Source organism: Nomascus leucogenys, chromosome 22a, assembly GCF_006542625.1.
Source record: "Nomascus leucogenys isolate Asia chromosome 22a, Asia_NLE_v1, whole genome shotgun sequence".
Taxonomy (NCBI): domain Eukaryota; kingdom Metazoa; phylum Chordata; class Mammalia; order Primates; family Hylobatidae; genus Nomascus; species Nomascus leucogenys.
The window spans coordinates 49,496,478-49,511,144 of NC_044402.1; the positions used below are offsets into that span (position 1 = coordinate 49,496,478).

A 14,667-nucleotide genomic window follows, 5' to 3' on the forward strand; every position below is an offset into this window, starting at 1 on the left:
AGAAGAGCTTTTCAACTAAGGCTAGAAATTCAAAATCTATGAAAGAAAATAAACCTATTTGGATACATAATGAAGAAAACTACTTTATGTAAATCAAGGTAAAAATATTTCTACATCAAATTAACTGGAAGCTTATTTTATTGCAGAGATATTGACCTCAGGATTTCAGAGTAAATGAACAGTTTTCTGTGGCTTGACAGAACTTGCTTAGTAAAAAGGAAAAGAACACTCAGTTTAATGGCACAAAATCCAGACTTTATTTGATAAAGGATTTTAGTCCCTGCTGTCATTCCCTTTTGTCTCAGAAACAATTGAGGAGACAATCCCCAGAGAAAGGGTATTAGGGAGCAAATCTAAACTAAAATGAAGTATCACATCACAGAGATCTCCTCCTTCTCTCTTCCCATCAGATATTATGGTCAATTACCATAAACCACAGGAGGATTGTTATCTTCCCCTGTAAGCCAGAGAACATCCGACATTCAAAAATAGTTTCCTATCTCTCTCATTTATTTTGTAAACCTGGTGAGGAGAATTCTGGAAAGACCAATAAACACCTTCATACTTGGTAATATAATATCAGAAAAACATGTCTGATCATCTGTAATGCTTTGTACCTATTCTCATATTTTCCAAATTAATCCTGAATGGAGATCTCATAATTTGCCACTTACAGAGTGAAACAAGGGAAAAATGAACAAACTTCACCATATCAGTTTTACAATTAATAGCTTACGAAGAGGTTATCGAATCCACATGCTTCCAGTTCATCCTATTTGAATTTAAAGCTTCTTGGACACACAAATCATCCTATCACTAACACTTAAAATAGAGGTAGGTAGAACACATTTAAGACATTTATTATATAAAACCTGCTAAAATTTGGGTGTTTTGAGCACTTATGGACGTTTATGATTATCTCACTTAGAAAAATTTGACTAAGGCTCCAGTTTCTTAATTCCATTTATTTGTTTTATACTGCTATTTGCAATGTTTTGTTATCTCTACTGGAAATTAAAACTTGAGAGCAGAGCAGTCTTAGATTTGAAGCTTCTGTCTGCTATGTACTAGCCTGTGAAAATAATCTCTCTGAACCTCTAAATTCAGACTTCTACCTGAATAATTAACCTTTTGTGAAACAGACAAAAAATATTGGCAAACTTTTCATCTATTCTAAGCCAAATTGCACTGTTGTGTGAAAAATTACTCCTAGTATTTATCCTTATACTCCAGCAGGAACATGGAGGTTCACTATAGTATTTTTAAAGCTTTTTATACATTCTCAGAGGTATGATAATTATAGAAAACTTAGAAGCAAACGATTTTTATGTCAAGTGGAAAACAGAAAACTCTGGTGTTACCATAGATTAAACTGCTTCCCAAAGCCATTGAGTAACTTGCCCAGTTGTGAAGTGACTTAGTAGCAGCATCTAAACTACAGCTGTTGTCGTATTTCTTATCTCAATGCTCATTCCATAGTAAACAGCTTAAAATAAAGTTTTCAGGACTTTGTTGAACCTCATCATTCAGAATCCTCTGTCAGCCATGTACTGAAAAACTTCAGTATGTAGCTGATGGATGCAATCCCAACTAATATACAAGCAAACAGGTGGTGATTGTATTTATTCGGACAATAAAATTGAAATATCCTGAGTTACGTATAGATAAAAGTTCTAAAGGTCCAAATAACCCTTTTCAACTCTTGCTTTTTACAATACTCACTTTTGTTTTTGCTTTGTTTGTTTTTGTTTTGTTTTGTTTTGAGACAGGGTCTCTGTTGCCCAAGCTGGAGTGCAGTGGTGCGATCATGTCTCACTGCAGCCTCAACCTCCTGGGCTCAAACAATCCTCCCACATCAGCCTCCTGAGTAGCTGAAACTACAGGCGCATGCCACCACACTCAGCTAATTTTGTATTTTTGGTAGAGACAGAGTTTTGCCATGTTGCCCAGGCTGAACCAGACTCAAGCGATCTGCCTCAGCTTCCCAAAAATGCTGGGAATTCCCGGACTCAAGCAATCAGCCCCAGCCTCCCGCCGGTATTACAGGCAGGAGCCACTGTGCCTGGCCCAATACTCACTTTTTCTTACCTGCAGTTATAAGATAGTTGCTATGCTATCTGATCCCTTTTGTCTCACATTATGAAAATATGTTCCTGTGTTGACCAAAGGAAAGCTTGTTAACTCAAAATGAGAATGATATCCTCTGAAGATGCTGTAAACAGAATTCTGTTCAGGACCAGAGAAATAGATTGTGTAGCCTTTTGCAATCTCAGCCATGACTGGGCACCACCATCAGCACAGGCGTAATCAGGTAAATAATTGGTTATGCTGTCTGCGAGGATTTCAGAGATACAAGTTTCCTACTTGTTTCCATTGTTAACAAGTCCTTCCAATCCAATGATAGTGATAAGAATAACAATTCAAACTACTTGAAACTTCTGTGTGCAAGGTAATATTTCAACCTTTTTTTTTTTTTTTTTTTGAGATGGAGTCTCTGTTGCCCAGGCTGGAGTGCAGTGGCACGATCTCAGCTCACTGCAACCTCCATCTCCCAGGTTCAAGTGATTCTCATGCCTCAGCCTCCTGAGTAGCTGGGATTATAGGTGTGTGCCACCATGCCCAGCTAATTTTTGTATTTTTAGTAGTGACAGGGTTTCACCATGTTGGCCAGGCTGGTCTTGAACTCCCGACCTCAGGTGATCCACCCACTTCAGCCTTCCAAAATGCTGGGATTACAGGCATGAGCCACCATGCCCAGCCAATTTTTCTTTTTTTATTATTATTATTATACTTTAGGTTTTAGGGTACATGTGCACAATGTGCAGGTTTGTTACATATGTATCCATGTGCCATGTTGTTTTGCTGCACCCATTAACTCGTCATTTAGCATTAGGTATATCTCCTAATGCTGTCCCTCCCCCCTCCCCCCACCCCACAACAGTCCCCGGAGTTTGATGTTCCCCTTCCTGTGTCCATGAGTTCTCATTGTTCAATTCCCACCTATGAGTGAGAACATGCGGTGTTTGGTTTTTTGTCCTTGCGATAGTTTACTGAGAATGATGTTTTCCAGTTTCATCCATGTCCCTACAAAGGACATGAACTCATCATTTTTTATGGCTGCATAGTATTCCATGGTGTATATGTGCCACATTTTCTTAATCCAGTCTATCGTTGCTGGACATTTGGGTTGGTTCCAACTCTTTGCTATTGTGAATAGTGCCGCAATAAACATACGTGTGCATGTGTCTTTATAGCAGCATGATTTATAGTCCTTTGGGTATATACCCAGTAATGGGATGGCTGGGTCAAATGGTATTTCTAGTTCTAGATCCCTGAGGAATCGCCACACTGACTTCCGCAATGGTTGAACTAGTTTAGAGTCCCACCAACAGTGTGAAAGTGTTCCTATTTCTCCACATCCTCTCCAGCACCTGTTGTTTCCTGACTTTTTAATGATGGCCATTCTAACTGGTGTGAGATGGTATCTCACTGTGGTTTTGATTTGCATTTCTCTGATGGCCAGTGATGATGAGCATTTTTTCATGTGTTTTTTGGCTGCATAAATGTCTTCTTTTGAGAAGTGTCTGTTCATGTCCTTTGCCCACTTTTTGATGGGGTTGTTTGTTTTTTTCTTGTAAATTTGTTTGAGTTCATTGTAGATTCTGGATATTAGCCCTTTGTTAGATGAGTAGGTTGCAAAAATTTTCTCCCATTCTGTAGGTTGCCTGTTCACTCTGATGGTAGTTTCTTTTGCTATGCAGAAGCTCTTTAGTTTAATTAGATCCCATTTGTCAATTTTGGCTTTTGTTGCCATTGCTTTTGGTGTTTTAGACATGAAGTCCTTGCCCACGCCTATGTCCTGAATGGTATTGCCTAGGTTTTCTTGTAGGATTTTAATGGTTTTAGGTCTAACATGTAAGTCTTTAATCCATCTTGAATTAATTTTTGTATAAGGTGTAAGGAAGGGATCCAGTTTCAGCTTTCTACATATGGCTAGCCAGTTTTCCCAGCACCATTTATTAAATAGGGAATCCTTTCCCCATTTCTTGTTTTTGCCAGGTTTGTCAAAGATCAGATAGTTGTAGATATGCGGCATCATTTCTGAGGACTCTGTTCTGTTCCATTGATCTATGTCTCTGTTGTGGTACCAGTACCATGCTGTTTTGGTTACTGTAGCCTTGTAGTATAGTTTGAAGTAAGGTAGCGTGGTGCCTCCAGCTTTGTTCTTTTGGCTTAGGATTGACTTGGCGATGCGGGCTCTTTTTTGGTTCCATATGAACTTTAAAGTAGTTTTTTCCAATTCTGTGAAGAAAGTCATTGGTAGCTTGATGAGGATGGCATTGAATCTATAAATTACCTTGGGCAGTATGGCCATTTTCATGATATTGATTCTTCCAACCCATGAGCATGGAATGTTCTTCCATTTGTTTGTATCCTCTTTTATTTCATTGAGCAGTGGTTTGTAGTTCTCCTTGAAGAGGTCCTTCACATCCCTTGTAAGTTGGATTCCTAGGTATTTTATTCTCTTTGAAGCAATTGTGAATGGGAGTTCACTCATGATTTGGCTCTCTGTCCTGATACCAAAGCCTGGCAGAGACATAACCAAAAAAGAGAATTTCAGACCAATATCCTTGATGAACATTGATGCAAAAATCCTCAATAAAATACTGGCAAACCGAATCCAGCAGCACATCAAAAAGCTTATACACCATGATCAAGTGGGCTTCATCCCTGGGATGCAAGGCTGCTTCAACATACGCAAATCAATAAATGTAATCCAGCACATAAACAGAACCAAAGACAAACACCACATGATTATCTCAATAGATGCAGAAAAGGCCTTTGACAAAATTCAACAACCCTTCATGCTAAAAACTCTCAATAAATTAGGTATTGATGGGACGTATCTCAAAATAATAAGAGCTATCTATGACAAACCCACAGCCAATATCATACTGAATGGGCAAAAACTGGAAGCATTCCCTTTGAAAACCGGCACAAGACAGGGATGCCCTCTCTCACCACTCCTATTCAACATAGTGCTGGAAGTTCTGGCCAGAGCAATCAGGCAGGAGAAGGAAATAAAGGGTATTCAATTAGGAAAAGAGGAAGTCAAATTGTCCCTGTTTGCAGATGACATGATTGTATATCTAGAAAACCCCATCGTCTCAGCCCAAAATCTTCTTAAGCTGATTAGCAACTTCAGCAAAGTCTCAGGATACAAAATCAATGTACAAAAATCACAAGCATTCTTGTACACCAATCACAGACAAACAGAGAGCCAATTTTTCAACTTTTTAACAAAAGTTCTCTCTTTTAGAATGGATATGTATTGAGATTACTGGATATTTGAAAGATGGGGAAATTTTGCCCCAAAAGTTAGCAAAGCAGAATATAAGAATGAGTTGTACTACAGTCTTCCCAGTACTTTTGTTCTCGTGCAGGAGAAATTTGGGTCAAAATTTCCCTCACTGCTGTGGATCATGGACATTACCAATAACAGAAGTGCATTTAATACTTTTGTAATTGCTGAACATCAGTGAGAAAGAGTGAGAAGTTAATTGAATTCCTCCCTTCTAGAATATTCATTAGTCAGGGATTCTTGGAGAGTTTGTTTTTGGCTGAATTCTAGCAGAGAAATGCCAGATACAGGGCTGGTCAGGGAAAGCCACTGGCCCAAGTAAGGAGAAAGCATATGCAGTGTCCTCAGTGATGAGGTATCTCTTGAACAATAATTTGAAAATTATTTTAGTCTCCAATATTACAGCTAGAGAGACCTTATAACTTATCACCCAAACACGAACCCTTTTGAAGATTGAGGGGTTCTATTAGTAATTGTGTCAGAACAGCAGGAGTAAACTTGCACTCCTGGGCAAACTGAGGTATGCAGTCACCCTAATTATATAGACTGAGGGTATTTTCCAACACTTGTTAATTCAAGGAAATTGTGAACTTGTGAAATCTTTTTATGGATTCCATTTGTTCTGCTTTTCAGAATTCCTATAATAAGTGGCAACTCTTTTTGATTTTTTTTGTCAATAAGATGCCGAATGCCCAATACCTCTGCATTCCAGTCTTTAGAAAATGTCCTTGTAGATTAATGTAGATCCTGTTTTAAAAATCTGTTAAGAGATAAAAGTCTAAATTCATATAAGATTGTTTCAGTTATAAAGTCTAAAGCAATGCTTGTCTTTATAGTAAAACGTATAGTACGAATGTGTCCTCACTTACAGTTATTATATAATACATAACTTTTATTAATAATAAAAAGCATTATAATATTTATTAAAAACTAGAAAGAGCAAGGATAAAGTTAAATATCAAAATCTGATTTTTCTCCCTCTTTCCATTTCCATTCCCCAGAAGTAACAACTTTTAACACTTCTGTATACTTCCAGGTAATTTTATACATATGTGAATACTGACCAATATGATTATATTCCCTTATGTAAACACATGGAAGCATGCTAAATACATGTTCAGAAACTTGTTTTTTTCTTAGGGATTTGAGTATTTTTGTACATGTCTATCTATATCTGAATTTATATCTATACCACATTCCTAATTTTATTGACAGCTGCATAGCATTGGGACTCATTTGAGAGGCTATAAAAGCTTTCCCTGCCGTTTTATACTGAGAACTGTAGAATAAGTGAGCAAAATTGAAATACATATTGAATAATAATTTAAAATTTACGATCCTATCCTTAAATTGACATTTTTACACTAACAAAATTATAATAAAACAATAGAGGGTGGCGTTAGCAAGATAGATGATTTGGAAATTTTTAACTGGCAGCTTTGACTTACGTTAGTACTTAGCAAATTTAGGGCTCTGAACAGCCTCTGCCCCGAATGTCTCAGAGTTCCTGTATCATATGATACTTTCATTCACATTGCTGTGTGCCGTTATGCCAGGTAATTTACGTTAAAGATCACATTTATACTTCACATCAGATAGTTATTATTATCTCTGTTGTTAAAGTTGATGGCATTGGAGTTGTGGAGAGAATAAGATAAATTTTAACTCACAGAGTCATTTTTTATTGGCAACCCTAGGACATTTAAGGTTCTGAAAATCATACACAATTTTTCTCTGAGCATCAGAAGGTGACTACAGTTCGTTTTGTCTACACTTTGTACCACTATCCCAGGAAGGCATTATTATACTCATTTTACAGATGAGGAGCTTGAAGCTCACAAAGAGTAAGAAATATTCCCAGGAGGATGTAACTAATGACTTATGTAGTAGGGACATGGACCCAGACTTGTCTGCCTCCAAATTCCATGCTACTAATATCTTTTTATTCTGATTTGATAAGGTCTTAGAAGGCAAAAGATGTTTCCTTGAGATGTGTCTAATAGCTTGCTAGAGCCTATATGCATAGTTTTTGAGGTGGTCTAAGTAATTTTAATTGTTTCACATCGTATGTTCCCATTCATAAGTGGGAACTAAACTATGAGGAATGACACAGTGGACTTTGGGGACTGGGGGGAAAGGGCTGGAGGGAGCTGAAGTATAAAAGACTACACATTGGGTACAGTGTACACTGCTCAGGTGGTGGGTGCACCAAAATCTCAGAAATCACCACTAGAGAACTTATTCATGTAACCAAACACCTCCTGTTCCCTAAAAACGCATTGAAATAAAAAAAAATTAAGAAACTAACAAATTGTTTGTTTCAGATGACAAGGCAGTTTCCTTAACATTGAGAAATTAGAGTGAAAAAATTAATGTATTAGGGATTATGACTGAATCTAATAATAGCTATCTGTGGACAGTATTACAAAGATTAACCAAACGACAAAAAATCAAAGAAGAAATTTTGTGAAAGTTGTTTAAATCAGGAATCTACTTTTTACATTTTAGCTTTCACTTTTGCAGTGATGATACAGATATAGAAAGATTAAATTTTAGAAATACTTTGGTAATTGTGAGCATTTTCAACTGTATATTTTTCATGTAATAAAACAAGCAATATCAATTCTTTAAATATCTTCAAACAGGTAGTAAAATGCATATAAGTAACTGAAATAGTTAACAAATATGTGTTAATTGACTTACTGAATTTTTCTGTTTCAGGAAACCAAGAGTTGAAACATTAATCATGAATTGGGTAAATGAGAGCATCATACAGGAGTTTATTCTGCTGGGTTTCTCAGATCGACCTTGGCTGGAGTTTCCACTCTTTGTGGTCTTCTTGATTTCTTACATCGTGACCATCTTCGGCAATCTGACCATTATTCTAGTGTCACACCTGGACTCCAAACTCCACACCCCCATGTATTTTTTTCTTTCCAATCTATCACTCCTGGATCTTTGTTACACCACATGTACAGTCCCACAAATGCTAGTAAATTTATGCAGCATCAGGAAAGTTATCAGTTATGGTGGCTGTGTAGCCCAGCTTTTCATATTTCTGGCCTTGGGGGCTACTGAATGTCTTCTCCTGGCCATCATGTCCTTTGATAGGTTTGTAGCTATTTGTCGGCCTCTCCATTACTCAGTTATCATGCACCAGAGACTCTGCCTCCAGTTGGCAGCTGCATCCTGGATTACTGGTTTTGGTAACTCAGCGTGGTTGTCCACCCTGACTCTCCAGCTGCCACTCTGTGACCCCTATGTGATAGATCACTTTCTCTGTGAAGTCCCTGCACTGCTCAAGTTATCTTGTGTTGAGACAACAGCAAATGAGGCTGAACTATTCCTTGTCAGTGTGCTCTTCCATCTAATACCCCTGACACTCATCCTTATATCATATGCTTTCATTGTCCGAGCAGTGTTGAGGATACAGTCTGGTGAAGGTCAACAAAAAGCATTTGGGACATGTGGTTCCCATCTAATTGTGGTGTCACTTTTTTATGGTACAGCTATCTCCGTGTACCTGCAACCACCTTCGCCCAGCTCCAAGGACCGAGGAAAGATGGTTTCTCTCTTCTATGGAATCATTGCACCCATGCTGAATCCCCTTATATATACACTTAGGAACAAAGAGGTAAAGGAAGCCTTTAAAAGGTTGGTTGCAAGAGTCTTCTTAATCAAGAAATAAGAAATATGCAAATGATAAGCTTTGCTAAAGACAAAATGTTTACTTAGCTTACTAACTTCTCTGCAAGTTGCCCTATTTTTCTTGTTACTGCAAAGAACAACTGTAATCTCCCTCAAATAAAATGTCCTTGATGAAGAACTATATTTACTTCTGTTGCCTAAACGTTTTCATTGAACAAGCCCCCAGAATTGAACTTCCAATTCACCAAAAATTGTAATCACAACATCTTCAAGGTTTGTCAAACATCCCATCAATGCTTGTACAATTCAATGTAACTTAGATCCTTAGAAAAGCCAGAAATTCTTTCTCCAATATCACACACACACACACACACACACACACACACACACTAGTTAAAGGAGGCTCACTGAAACTCTCAAACCCCACCACTTCAAATTTGGAACTGAAGTTAACAATTCTAATTTTAAATTTTCCACTCCCACATCAGCATAATAAGGAAATCTATAATAATTTTTATTCTAAAATTATAACCAGATTTTCCATTTTCTTACCATATTTCTGTACTCATGTTTTTCCTACTAAATGAAAGCATTCTTTTTACTTCCTTTGCAAATCAAACCCTAGATATTTATCAGGTCCAGCTAATTTTCTTTTACATGAATTTTTCTTCATAATTCTCCCAACTATCAATATTATCTACCGTTCTCTTAAACCCTAAAGCACTTACAGTTTAGATTCCAAAATAGCACATTATGTAATGATTTCCAAAGATTTCTTGTTTAGTACTTTTGTCTTGCGTAATAATTGTCTAATTATATTTTATTCTTGAGGGTACAAAAACTATACCATACATTTTACCACATCACCTTTAGAAGTCATCGTAGTGCTGAAGAAGTAGCATGCATTTACATTATTAGTTGATTCTTTTGGTTGTTGAGTGATTCATTTACATGATAATAATTTAACAACCTTGCTACCCTTCTATATCCATTGTTTTCTTCTACTAATGCATTATACATGTAGAAAATACAATAGCTTAAAATGTATTTATCATGTTTCTTATTAAAACCTACAGTAACTCCATGTACTTTTGCCATAATAAAATGTTAACAGAGAAATAAATCTGGTTTGCCAAGTTCTGACTTCAGTTTTCTCTCCTAACGAGGATAATTATCATAAAAAGCTTAAATGGAAGCAAAATACTGATAAAGCATATTTAAAGCTTAAGACAATAATTGTCTCACTGAAAATTAATTCATTGCTAAAGGTCCAAATAAATGACAGACCAGATTACTGGAGACAAATGCGTATCTCAAAGCCAATGTCAGTGTAGTTTGGTGAATTATGAGGACATAGAAGAGAAAACAGAATTCCAGAAATTGAAATAGTTAATTTTTTAAATGAGAGGTTAATTGATTTAATTAATTTTATAATTGTAGATTTGGTTTTTAACTAGTATTTATACTGGTATGCTGGTGTATAATTTTATACTGGTAACTTCTGTAACTAAGCTATTATCAGTTACCTTGAGAATATCAAAAATATATTAATGATTCGTATAGAACAAGACATATTAAACTAACTGTATCTCTCCTTTTTTGCAATTCTGAGAAATTTATTTTTCTAATACAAACCACTTTTAAGGAGAATGTATTTTGGATTTTTTTTATACTTGTAGTAAAATATACATAAAATTTGCTAGTTTAACCATTTTTAAGTGTACAGCCAGTGGCATTAAGTGCATTCACATTGAGCGTCAATCTCCAGAATTTTTTCATCTCCTAAAACCAAAACTCAGTACCCATTAAACAATAACTACCCATATTCCATATTCTGTCCCCACCAGCCCCTGGTAACCACTATTCTATTTTCCATCTATGATTTTGAATACTCTAGATACCTCATATGAATGAAATCATAGAGTGTTTTTGCTTTGTGGCTAACTTACTTCACTTAGCATAATGTCTTTAAGGTTCATCCATGTTGTAGCATGTGTCAGAATTTCTTCCCTTTTTAAGACTGAATAATATTCTGTTGTATGTATATACCACATTTGGTTTATCTATTCATCAGTTGATAGGTACTTGAGTTGCTTTCACCTTTTGGCTATGTTGAATAATGCTGCCATGAATGTGGGTGTATAAATATCTGTCTGAGTTCCTGCTTTCAGTTCTTTAGGGTATATACCCAGAAGTGGAATTGCTAGATCATACGGTAATTCTACTTTTAATTTTTTGACAAACTGCTACACTGTTTTCTGTAATGGTGGCACCATTTTTCTTTCTCACCAACTGTCCACAAGGGCTATAATTTCTCCACATAGCTCATTTTAATAAAGTTAATTTTTATAAAGTGTTTTGTGATATCTATTTTATGACATAGAGAATAACCAGAAAATAGTAGAATTCTATTTGTTCATATCTATTTCTATATTCTCACTCAAAAGTTGATTAATGGAAATTACTCAAGAAGAGAGTTTTTATTGTAATAGGACATAAATATTCAAATATAAGAGCAATCAGGTCCAACCAGGAATGGTAAACTAAGTCCAGGGAATAAAACTGAACATCATATTTTAGAGGCTGAGGCAGGAGAATCGCTGGAGCCCAAGAGTCAAGGCCAGCCTGGGCAATATAGCAAGACCCATCTCTAAAAAAATAAAAAATAAAATTGAACATCAATGCAAAAGCTTTTACTACATGTTATATTCTATGTAATAGTAGAAATAAGATTGGCAGTGACTCTCATAAAGATTGAAATAAGGACATATATTCATGGTACCACATGTAGATATTTGAATTCAGTTCAACTCATAATAATACTTATAACAGATATACCTATCCTAATAGGGAGTTTTCATAATAAATTGCATCCATGATAACTATTTCCACTGAGGTCCAGGGAAACAAAATGTGAAAAAGAAATGACAGATACATTGAAAAATTTGGGAAAATGTCATATAGAAAAGGAGTTAGACTTTATTTGTTGGTTTCTAAAATAGAACTTGTAAGAAGTACGTGGAGACAATATTGGTTGTATGGACGGACTTGCTCACAGTCAGTAAAAGACAGAAATTGAATGATTTGATTTCATGAATAATAAAATTTCCTGGCCAGGCACAGTGGCTCACGCCTGTTATCCCAGCACTTTGGGAGGCCAAGGCAGGCAGATTACTTGAGGTCAGGAGTTTGAGACCAGTCTAGACAACATGGTGAAATCCTATCTCTACTAAAAATACAAAAATTAGCCGAGCATGGTGGCGCACACCTGTAGTCTCAGCTACTTGGGAGGCTGTGGCAGGAGAATCACTTAAACCCAGGAGGCAGAGGTTGCAGTGAGCCAAGATCACGCCATTGCACTCCAGCCTAGGCAACAAGAGCGAGACTCCATCTCAAAACAATAAATAAATAAAAATTTAAAAAATAAAATAAAATTTCCTTAGCAACAGTTATTCAAGTATATCACTTTGTGGAAATATTTCATATGGTATTCAAATACTGGAAGGATGGTTGGATTACATGACTTATAAGATGATTTCTAACCCAGAGATTCTGTGAGTCTGTGAGTATAAATAAAGAAGGAATTTAACTTAGGAACAAAATAACTGTCTAGAGCCAAAAGTTCTGATGTTTTGGAATATTTAATGAAAGATTAGGATGAATAGCTAGCTATCTGTAGACATTCATAGGCTGAAGCCATGTAGCCTATTATCCTCTGATTAAGCAGCATAACATTAACTTGCTTTTTATTGTTTTATGACTTTTAGTAAATTTATACAGTTGTTCACCAGCTGTACTTTATGATTGTTTCCAGTTCAGGTTATTTTGAGTAATTTTTATGTGAAAATGCATAGACAATTTTTTATATAGATATGTTTTCATTTTTCATGAGCAAACATCTAGGAGTAGAAATGCTAGGTTGTATGGAAAATCCATGTATACATTTTTCACAAACTGCTAAGCTGTTTTCTAAAGTGATTATACCATTTTATATTTTCTCCAGCAAGACATGAAGGTTTTAATTTCTCCCCATCCTAACTGACACATGTTTTCAGCCTTTTGGATTATAGCCATTCTAGAGTATGTGTAGCAATATCTCATTGTGTATTTAATTAGCATTTGCTAAGTGATTAATGATGTTAAGCATATTTTCATGCACTTATTATCCATTTATATAGCTCCTTTTATAAAATATACATTAAAATATTTTGCCCATTTATGAAATGAATTGTCTTATTATTATCAAGAGTTTTCTATATATTGTAGACACAGTCTTTTATCAGATACATATTTAGCAATTATTTTCTCCTAATCTGTAGCTTTTTTGTTTCTTTTTTATTTTTGACAGAGTCTCACTCTGTTGCCCAGGCTGGAATGCAGTGGCGCAATCTGGGCTCACTGCAACCTCTGGCGGCTGAGTTCAAGCTTGTTTCATTTTTAACACCTTCATTGAGATATAATTTGCATACCATAAAACTTTCTCATTTAGAAGTACTGTTCAGGCCCTGCCAGGTTCAAGCTTGTTTCATTTTTAACATGTTTATTGAGATATAATTTACACACCATAAAACTTATTCAAAAGTACAGTTCAGGCCAGGTGGGGTGGCTCATGCCCGTAATCCCAGCACTTTGAGAGGCCGAGGTGGGAGGATCACTTGAGTCCAGGAAGGTGGAAGCTGCAGTGAGCCCTGATTGCGCCACTGGACTCCAACCTGGGTGACAGAGCAAGACCCTCTCTCAAAATAAAATAAATAAGAAGTACAGTTCAGTGGTTTTCAAGTACATTCACAGAATTCTGTAATGATCATCACAGTCAAATTTTAGAAATTATAATTATCCCCCAAAGAAACCTTGTGTACCTTCGCAGTCACTTTCCATTTCACCTGCTCTTCACTTCCAACCCAAGCCATTGGCAACCATTAATCTACTTTTCATATGTATACATTAGCCTATTCTAGACATTTCATATACATGGAGTCATAATACACAGTCTTTTGTGACTGGCTCCTTTCACTTAACATAATGTTTTCAAGGCCCATTCATGTTGTAACATGTTTCAGTACTTCCTTCTTTTTTATTGCCAAATAATATTCCATTGCATGGATATACTTAATTTCATTTATCCATTCATCAGTTGATGAAAATTTCAGTTGTTTCCACTTTTTGGTCTTTATGAATAATGTCACTATGAACATTTAAGTATAAGTTTGTGTAGACATATGTTTTCATTTCTGTTGGGTATATATTCTACATAGGAGTGAAATTGCTGGGCCATATAGTAACACTATGTTTAACTTTTTTGTTTGTTTGTTTGTTTTAGACAGAGTCTCACTCTTGCCCAGGCTGGAGTACAGTGGCGCAATCTCAGCTCACTGCAACCTCTGCCTCCTGGGTTCAAGCGATTCTCTTGCATCAGCCTCCTGAGTAGCTGGAATTACAGGCACCCGCCACCACCACGCCTGGATAATTTTTGTGTTTTTAGTAGAGACAGGGTTTTGCCATGTTGGCCAGGCTGGTCTCAAACTCCTCACCTCAAGTGATCTGCCTGCCTCGGCTTCCTAAAGTGCTGGGATTACAGACGTGAGCCACTGCACCCAGCCGCTATAGCTACTCTATTTTAATTCCCACCAACAACATAAGAGGATACTAAGTTTCCA

General features: G+C 36.3%; 1 protein-coding gene across 1 annotated transcript in view; it reads left to right on the forward strand.

Annotated features, from left to right (window-relative positions):
• Window positions 1-9,979, forward strand: part of LOC100599389 (olfactory receptor 2B6) — a 73,135-nt gene extending 63,156 nt beyond the window's left edge. Inside the window, exon 3 of the mRNA XM_003271972.2 lies at window positions 8,084-9,979. Within this exon, the coding sequence (XP_003272020.2) occupies window positions 8,109-9,050 (942 nt within the window). The 5' untranslated portion in view covers window positions 8,084-8,108 and the 3' untranslated portion in view covers window positions 9,051-9,979. The remainder of the gene's footprint in view (window positions 1-8,083) is intronic.
• Window positions 9,980-14,667: the final 4,688 nt, after the last annotated feature.